Source organism: Scleropages formosus, chromosome 5 (genome assembly GCF_900964775.1).
Source record: "Scleropages formosus chromosome 5, fSclFor1.1, whole genome shotgun sequence".
NCBI classification, from domain to species: domain Eukaryota; kingdom Metazoa; phylum Chordata; class Actinopteri; order Osteoglossiformes; family Osteoglossidae; genus Scleropages; species Scleropages formosus.
In genome coordinates, this window is record NC_041810.1 from 23,878,045 (window position 1) to 23,887,890 (window position 9,846).

A 9,846-nucleotide genomic window follows, 5' to 3' on the forward strand; every position below is an offset into this window, starting at 1 on the left:
TATCAAAACAAAAGATTTTTGTAAATGACAGTAATAGCACCAACATATATTTGTAACAAAAAATATTTATCACTTGTTCTCTTTTTATTCACTATCAATAACTGCATAGTAATGAAAGTCCAGTCTACTTTGTAAACAAATGGAAGAGGTCTGCACTGATGGCGAAGGGAAAATGTTCTATTGGCTTATGTAGGATACGTGTCTTTACATTCCAAGAGCAGCCCCTCCCTGAAACTTATCTAGTTCTTCTCAAAATACTGGGGGAAGGAGGGAACTAAGGATGGTTCTTAAAGGCCTTAAAACCTACAGCTGTTTAAAAGTCAGATTCCCTGTTTTTACTTCTCTTAAATAAAGCCATAATCTTACCATCACCTGAAGACCATCTAACAGCTTAGTATCTACTTACGTTGCAAAGTGAAAGACACAGGCAGTGATCTCAGCAAAAGAACAGATAGTACAGTGTCCAATTACCTCTGGTCATCTTCATACCTTTTTCTTTACCAGCTTTATTTTTGGCCTCTAACACTAAAAGTTCTTGGTTTACCATAAAAGAAAGAGTTTCTACTCCCTGTAGCATGTATGAAAAATCAGAGAAGATCCTTCCTGTAATGTATGAAAGTGAGGCATGTGGAAGGATCTTAACTGTCAAAAACTTGAAATATGGGGTCTATAGATAGAGCTTAATTAGGTAATTATTCACTGCGACAGAAGCCTAATGTTCATTGTAACAAATGAGTTTTACTGGGGAGTACCACCATCACATAACCAAGGAGCTCTCAGTAACACATTCTTTTCAGATAAAATCCCTGGAAAATCTGATTAATTTCAGTTTCAGATTTTATTATACGCATTAATGATTTTTTTTTAAATAAAACCATTAGAAAGAATGAAAATTAGACTTTACTGAAGCCTGAATCATCAATCATAAATTAGTAAAATGACTTATGGTGTTACTTTATTTAGAAGCAGAAGTGTAGAAACTCCACCACATATAAAATGCTGCATTAATCTGAAATACACTCATAACTGCAGTGCCTGTAACAGCCATTACCTGAGCAAAGACCATCTGAAGAAAGAACCCCAAGCCTCTGCATTTCACCTTTTTGTACCGATTCACAGATTCTACTCCTGAGGAGTTGCCAAATTTAGTGGTAGAAAAGTAAATGAGTTGTATTTGTGAATCTATATATAAAATCCTTTATTTATGTAACAAAAAGTTGATTTTGCAGGCTGTAAGTGCATACCAGGTTTGAATTTGCTGCTGAGAAAACATAGTAAACCTCAGCATATGCCATTAAGTAATGCCAACTGGCATATGCATTAGGGTTACGTACAGTGCTTTTTAACAAATAAAGAGTCGAGGAGCCGTACAAACAGTATTTATTGAAAGGCATTATTTCCAATATTACAAAAATGCAGGTTGTAAAACAATAGTTAATGTGTTAGGCATATACTGATAAATTACACATATCATTAATATATATTTAAATAACACATTTAAATAATCTGATTTTAATTATAATTGATATATTCACACTGCCATTTAACAAACAGTAAGTATACAAATATCACTACACTCGCTGAAGATCTTAAAAGTAATTGCCTATACTAAAATTCATATTCATTTCAATACCACTTTACAAATGTATGCAATTTTATTTTTCAAACTACACATAAAACTAATTTTACTAATACCACGTAAATATTAAAAGCACCAAATACAAACAACAGCAGTGGAAAATACTAGAACCATGTTGCATACTCATGAAATTTGTATTTCAGATGGAAAGATGAATATGAAGCTAAAGTACAGAATCTCGGCTTTATTTCTGGGTTATGTTTTTCTTACATCCTTAAGTATGCTGGAATAGTGTCATTAGTTGTGTTTTGTCCTCCCAGTTTCAACTGAGCATAAATATTGGGACAGACAGGTGACAGATGTTTCTAGGTGTGTGTGTGTGCGTGCGCGTGTGTGTGAGAGAGACAGACAGACTAATTTATCTATACACCACTGTAACTGGCATATAGATGAATTATTCACTTGTACTGCACTGTAGTGTATCTAGCACTGAGTCACCTTGAGTGAAACTGTCAGCTAAACACTGCATAGTGTTCACTGTGTCACGTTGGAGAAAAGCAACTGCTAAATTAATAAATGTAAATATCATTGTCCAAGTATTCCATGCTATTCATGTCATTGTATACATGAGAGGAAATGCGATGTAAAGGCCACTGGAATTTACCAAAATGAAAACTAGGGAACTGACTAGGAAAAGCAAGAAGTTTTGAAGATGGGATTAAGACAAAGTCCCGTTAGAACAACTGCCGGGCAGGGGCAGCTGGCCATTGTGAAATCAACAGTATACCCTAATCCAACAGTATATCTTAACTCTAATATTGACAAAGAAACTACTGGACAAGTGAGCAACTTTTGGTGACCAGGGAAGACCACAGCAAGTGACAACTGTGGGTTTGAGATGCTGTGGTTTGACGTTCACATTTAATTTGCATGACAACTAATGAATTCTGAAATGTCTGGACACCCTGTCTGGAAGTTACTAAAAGATGCTACATGATCACACCTTTCATATATTGTAACCTTTTGACCTTGACCTAGCTCTATGTTTGTGGACATATTTGCATTCTCTCAACATACTTTCTATTGTTGCGAGTGTGCTGTTCATAAAATTAAAAAAAAAAAAAAAAAAAACAAATGTGTCAGTATTTATGATCAGCTGAAACTGGGGGAACTGAAAACAAAAATGACATCATTCTATCATGATTTAACCGCTATGAAAAACACTACTCAGAAAAAAGTGGCATTCTATACTGTATGCTTGTATTCATGTTTTCATCTGAAACACAAATTTCATGAGTATGCAACAAAAAATAACCAACTCTACTTCACTGTCCCAGTACTTATGCCTCACACCGTAAATTCCACGTGCATTAAAGAACTGCATCCATCCGTCTGTCCGTCCATTTGTTCACATATGATTTGATGGGATATGTTATTATATGAAGTTCGGTTCTGAATCCTTTCATTCTTATGCTTTTGAAAATGAAACAGTGCTGTACTAATATAACTACTGTCTTTACACATTTCCTTTCATCATCATTTAGGCTGCAGTCAACGTTGCAAGCTGGGGCTGAACGACGAGCTGTTCGCTCGAAACACGTCTTGTGGCTGCAAGAGGGAACTGGAGAAGCCGGAGGAGATCCAACTGAACACTGAGATACAGACTGCGCAGGGCCTGAGCAAAGATCGAACCTGCGCCCAGTCGTACAGCCAAGTCGAGGTAGCTGAGCCCACGCTAAGGGCCCCTAGTGCGCAGATCCATTACTGTTATGACAACTTAATAACGAGTATATTCATTGGCGTCACTATGGTTGGTGTCACCCAGTGCGGTAACTAATGGTGTCACCTCCTCCCAAACCACACCATACAGAATCCGACTTTAGTAAAGTTTTTTTGTACTATGTTGCTAGTAAATCATAATTTCCGTATATCACTGAATGCAATGGCAATACCAATGTAGTGGCATAAACAACAAGCAAAATTAAAACTACATTAAATATCATCATGCGCACAGCTAAGGCTAATTTTACATTTTCATCAATTCATGTGGTTAAGTGAAAATTCGGTAAGGAAACTACAGAATTCGAAGTAAAAACGTTTAAGAACTACATCAAAATTGTTTATTTTAACGTTATTGGTAGGTTCACAAATACTAATTACCACAATATTGTAGCTAAAACACCGGAAAATTGACAAAAATCAGCCACTAAAACCGCAGCAGCGACGCAAACCAGAGCGCGTGCTTGTAGCAGGCGGAGACGAAACCACGTGATTCGAAGCGTCACTGCAATTGGGTAATAATGAGAGCTCTGAGCGCAGCGCATTAGGAGGTTCAAAAAGGAAATGAGCACAAAGTTTTATCCTTGTAGGTATATTCATACATGTAAGCTGGGCTTTTTCAGAAAAAAAATGTTTCTGTTGTTATAATGAAAAACAGGGATATTTTTATAAAAATAATACCTTTCTGCTGAAACACTGCACAAAAGTTTTATAGACAACCAGTTTGGCGTCACTCCCTCTGATGGTGCGATCCGCACCCCCGCACCCCCCAGTGACGTCACTGACAGGTACGCACCGTGTTCATGCACTGACCACTAGCTGTAGTACAGGTAGACCCAGGGCTTCATGCAGCTGTTCACACTGGCCAGCAGCATTATTATGCCGAATGTGGCGCCTGTAGGCAGCAAAAGAAAAAACCTCATGAGCAGTGACATTAAGCAGAGACATCGCAAAGAACAGATGGTCTTGTTTAGCTAATCGAAAACAAAAGACAAAACAGACCTTGGCAAATGTGAATGCTCAAGGTACTAGATGATCGCTGTCTTTCATATAAATATTTATGGAAAAACGAACACGCACAACACACAACTTCTTTTGTATTTCGTCCATCAGATCAGTAGGTAAAAATATGATTGTACTCATAAGACTACTAGAGCCTATTTATTATAAGTGGATTGAAATGGTGGATTTTTTTTCTCTTCATTTTGCAACATTTTAGTGCTTCGTTACTACGTCAATTGTTCGTAAAAGTAGCAAGCGGCTGTGATTTTACATTTATTTATTAAGCAGACACTTTTCTCCAAATCGACTTCCAATGAACTCTATGTAGTGTCATGAGCCCACACACCTTATTAACCAAGGTGACTTACACTGGTAGATATACTACTTACACTGGGTCACTCATTCATACATCAGTGGAACACACTCTCTCTCTCTCTCTCTCTCTCTCTCTCACTCACACACTATGGGTGAACCTGAACAGTATCTCTTTGGACTTAGTTTGGGAGGAAACCGGAGCACCTGGAGGAAACCCACGCAGACTCGACACAGAATCTGAGCGGGGATCGAACCCACGTCCTCTCGTACCACCCAGGCGCTGTGCCACTCCTTTTATTTAAATGAATGAAGATGCTGTCATAAACTGTGGAAAAAGCGAACTTCTAAAGAAACTTACGACGAGCGAAAGTGAGGAGGTACTATTAATTAATAAAAGTAATTTCAGACTCAGTGCCCGGCAGTAAGAGAGAGACAATGCGCTCCACGAACACGCGCGACGATACGTTTATCTTTGAAACTTTGTTTGTCAGCTGTAAATCTTTACCATTTCAACCGTATCAAATCAACTTTAAGTTCATCATTCGTCGTTCAAGCCTCGCCAACTGCCGCTCTCTCCCACACCGGCACCCGCTTTCCCTCACCGCTACTTATTAAAGTTATTTGAGGAGAACCGTACGCCGCGCTGCTGTCGTCGAACACACCCACCGTCCGCGGGGGCACCGCCGGGACTCCACGCGCTCCACAGCTGAAGGACGAAAAAGGGACTCCAGCACAGAGTGTAAAGGACGGTAACAACACAGGTCATCTTGAGCGTCTTGAGCGCGGCACTGGACACGGCCCTGGAGCACGTTCGCGCTTGGCTCGCGTCGGACGGCAGCGCCTTTCTCTTCATGTTGGAATAGATGCCTCTGCACATTTTCACTTGGCAGAAGAGCAGAACGAGCAGAGGCAGAACGAAGACGGACAGGGTCAGCCAAGTTACGTATATCTTATTTCCCCAGGGCTCCGCGAAGGTGGCCCAGCAGTGATGCGCACGCTGCCCCGCCGCGTCCTGCACGGAGAGCACGAGGAGCAGCTGCGGAGCGCTGAACGCGAAGGACATGGCCCACGCGGCGCCGATCGCCGTGTACCTGCGGCACGAGCCCGTGGTGAAGAAGGAGACCGCGTGTCTGCACGCGGCGTGGTAGTAGTGGTCCACGGCCATCGCCACTATCGTGTACGTGGACGCGAACATCCCCACGAGCTGCACGTACTTGAGAGCCCTGCTGCACGCGAGCTCGGAGCCCCTGGCGCGGCGCGTTATTTCCACGGAGAGCTGCGGCAGAACTTGGAAGAGAGCCACGAGCAGGTCGGCGAGGCACAGGTGGAGGAGGAACAGCTGGCTCCTGGTCTTCCTCCGGCGCTTCCTCCACAGCACGTAGAGGAGGAGCGCGTTGCCCGCGGTGGCCAGAGAGAAAACGGATCCCAGAACGGCCACTTTAACAAAGGTGAAAAGAATCGCCGAGTCCCGGCACAAGGAGGCGCGCTCCGCCAGCTCGCGCTCCGCACTCCTGTTGCTGCAGTTCATCGCGGACGGAACTCCTGAGAGCGCGCGCCACACCGCGCCCCCCCGTTAATTTTTCACTGCGCGGTTAACGCGGCGTCACGGCAGTCGTGACAGACTCGGCACTCGGGCCGAATCCCCGCTCGACTCTGACTCTTCGACAGTTTTCATCAGTCCTGCTGTGACATAACTCTACAGTTCTGCCGGAACTCAGGTGAAGCATCATCTGCTCGGATCTGTGCGATAAGAGTGACGTGAAAAAGAAAAGTTACGTCCTCCTCCCCTCGTACAAATTAGGACATAAGCCTCATCGAGCCCTAATAGAATAAATGGCTCTGACATTACTTTCCATTTCTTCACACATCGTCAGAGCCACTTGTCTCATACAGGGTCGCGGGAAGCCGGAGCCTAACCCGGCAGCACAGGGGACACACCCAGGATGGGACGCTAGTCCATTGCAAGGCACCCCAAGCGGGACTCAAACCCCAGACCCACTAGAGAGCAGGACAAGGGCCACCCCACTGCGCCACCACATCCCCCTCCATTTGTTCACTAAACACTTATTGATTGATTCCAAGATCAAAAAAGGACCTCTTCTCTGAGCCACAGATATTTTATGCCTTTGGAAATAAATGCCTTTAGGAATCAGTGACCTCAAGTGGTTTTGTAAGGAGTACAGGGCCAGAAGCCATCCAGTAAGAGAGCCATAAACTCACACACGTAGAAAAGTATGATTTCGAGTTGCTGACTCTGAAAGGAATTTTTCCAGATACTCACTCGTGTCACACACTTTTTTTATACATAGTTTCTGCATGTTGACACTTTTGATGAAATAAATCAAAAATCAAAGCAAATGACAAATGTCACGTGTTATTTCTCACGTGAACCGTCCTTATTTTGGTTTACCATTTATTTAGGATTAATTAACAATGGATCAAAACTGAACCATAGCAGCTAAGAGGCATAAACCATACACTTCGTAATTTCAAATACATACACACATTATACAATGCAAGGGCATAAGACTGCAATTCTCAGTAAGGGTGGTTGTGTAGCAGTGACTCTATAGAGTTTAAAAGGGTGACCAGAATTCAGTTCGAGACAGATTCTAATTATTTACTGTCAATTATCAGGGGCGATTCCAGGATTTTTTAAATGAGGTGGCAGGTCCAGGGACCAAGAACCAGTAAACCGGGCCACATTTCACAAAACCCCACATTTCAGTGTTTACCACTTTATTGTAGCCTATTAAAAGTGATTGTGCTTTTAATCTTTAAAACAACAGGAAAAACCAATGAAGTACACACACACACACACATTTTCAGAACCGCTTGTCCCTCACGGGGTCACGGGGAATATTTGTCTATATGTGATATCATATGGGACTCTTGGGAACTTCTGAAGTCGTTACAGACACCTATGCATATTTGCAACAGACAACGACAACACACAGTCCACACATTTAAAATATGTAACAGAGTGTGTTCATACTATGAACAGAGACCCGGTCTGTGTTCGAGTCGTGTCTCCCCTCCAGATTGAAAAATGTGGTACTGTGATTCCACATTGTAAATCAAGTAGCTATTGACAGCGCTCTGATCCAATGAAGTTCTCACACTCTCACACACACAGTCTGAAGCCGCTTGTCCCAAGTGGGGGTCACAGCAAGCCAGAGCCTAACCCAGTAGCACAGAGCACAAGGCTGGAGGGGACACACCCAGGAGAGGACACCAGTCCATCACAAGGCACCCCAAACAGGACTTGAACCCCAGACCCACCAAGGAGCAAGACCCTGCCCAACCCACAGTGCTACAGCACCCCTGAGCCCCCTACCCTACTGATTTTTAGCATTGTCAAATTTACATGCAGCAATTGGCAGCGATTGACAGCACTCTGATCAAATGGTATTGGGCACTGTCAGATTGACAGTAGTCTAGACCAATGGCATTGGAGAAGCACGCGAATCATGTTTGAGAGGGGGCGGTGCCAACCCTTTAGATACGCCCCTGTCAATTATGAACTTTTGTAAAGGGGAAAGAGTTGTGTTTTCCACATACCTTTGCTTCATTTGGCAGACACTTTTTTTGCCAAAGCAACCTGTGGTTAATAGGTGTTAAACTACGTATTCAGTTCAGTTTATTTTTATAGAGTGCTCTTCTCACAATGCAACTAGGAGCACCTAGAGTAAGTACCTTGCTCAAGGGTACTACAGCAGTAGGCAAGATTTTGTAGCAGCAGCTTTCAGATCCAAAAGGAGTTGCTCTACGAGTACACTATCAAATACCCCATACAAACTGCATTTGTACACATTGAAGGTGTATTTGTAGAGGGAGCCTCTGGACCTTAGCAGTAAAATAAATTTCCTTGCCAGTTGTGTAAGAGTTATCAACCTACATCAGAGGTGGGTACATTTATTTATTCATTTACATGACACTTTTCTCCAAAGCAGCTTACAATTACACACCTGGGAACTTTCTTTGTTTTGGAGTAATTTAGGGTAACTGGATTGCTCCAGGATGCTATAGTTGGAGCTGTGAAGCAACCCTGTGACCTTTGTGTTGGCATCTGTAACCACGATGATACCAGCTGTCCTTTAGGATTGTGAGCTGGAAGTAGTTGGAACCAAGACCTGGTGGTGGTATCTTCCTAGAGGACAGCTCTCAATAACCCGCCCCAGCCCTAATGGAAGGATACGGACCAGCTGCTGTCAGTTGTGGAAGACTTTTTAAGCAGCTGGCCTGAAGACTTACGAAGACTGGCTCCGATCCAGCTTTGGTGTTTTCTGGCTATTGGTCTGTTAGGTATGTGATGCGGATGTTAGTTTATTTATTCTAACTTCTCTGGTGGGGCTACATCCCTAGTGTGGTTTAGCTTTGTGTTTTAAAATGAAACACTTTGTGTATGACAAACCTTTTAGTGCCTCTGATCCTGCCTGTGTGGCCACTTCTGCCCTACAAGCATCCACAGTACTCAAGTACTGTTATGTAAAAATAAAAGGATTTTAAATTTACTTAGGACCAAACATTTAGTTGAGTAAAATGAGTATATATATAAAATTTCCTTCTCACCCCCACATGGGATGGTGTGTGTGTGTCTTCCTCAAGCTCGGATCCTCAACCACAGGCCTTGGAGTTTGAAGGTTCTGCACAGTATCTTAACTGTTCCTTGGACTACGGTCTTCTGGACAGAGACTTCAGATGACACTTCCACACAAGCCATAATTTACTAACAATTTCTGTCTTGTTGAGCATTGTTCCCTATGATAAGACTTGAGGAGGCTGACCGACCGTCAAACAAGCACCCCATTCTGCCTGAAGCTGATGACTGCCTACCATGATGGACAAGATGTACCTATGTGAACTGTGACATTGTTAACACTCAGCTACAATGTTATGATTAGTTGTAAATTGACTTAAAAGTCTTTTTTAACCTAGAATATCCAAGAGTGGTGGGCAGCCAGTGGCACTTGGACCCCAAGAGGTTATTTTTCTTCCTTGACTTTGTTAGGAGTATTTTGTTCCTTTCCCCTGTGGCTAGTAGGCATACTTACAGCTTTATAAAAGCATTGATAATGTATTACACTAGTCTGTAGTCAGCTGTCTTATTTGTTAGTCTTATTCCTTTGTACAGCACTCTGTGTCACTGTGTGAGAAGAGTGCTGTATAAA

General features: G+C 42.6%; 2 protein-coding genes across 2 annotated transcripts in view; one reads left to right on the forward strand and one right to left on the reverse strand.

The window, feature by feature from the left end:
• ttll1 (tubulin tyrosine ligase-like family, member 1) overlaps nucleotides 1–9,846 on the forward strand; it is a 917,975-nt gene that overhangs the window by 735,989 nt on the left and 172,140 nt on the right. The window lies entirely within an intron of this gene.
• avpr2l (arginine vasopressin receptor 2, like) lies at nucleotides 4,005–6,591 on the reverse strand. The gene is made up of 2 exons (XM_018765427.2): nucleotides 5,342–6,591; nucleotides 4,005–4,253 (listed from the first exon to the last, which is right to left on the reverse strand). The coding sequence occupies exons 1-2, from the start codon at nucleotides 6,201–6,203 to the stop codon at nucleotides 4,174–4,176; spliced, it is 942 nt and encodes a 313-aa protein (XP_018620943.1). The 5' UTR covers nucleotides 6,204–6,591; the 3' UTR covers nucleotides 4,005–4,173.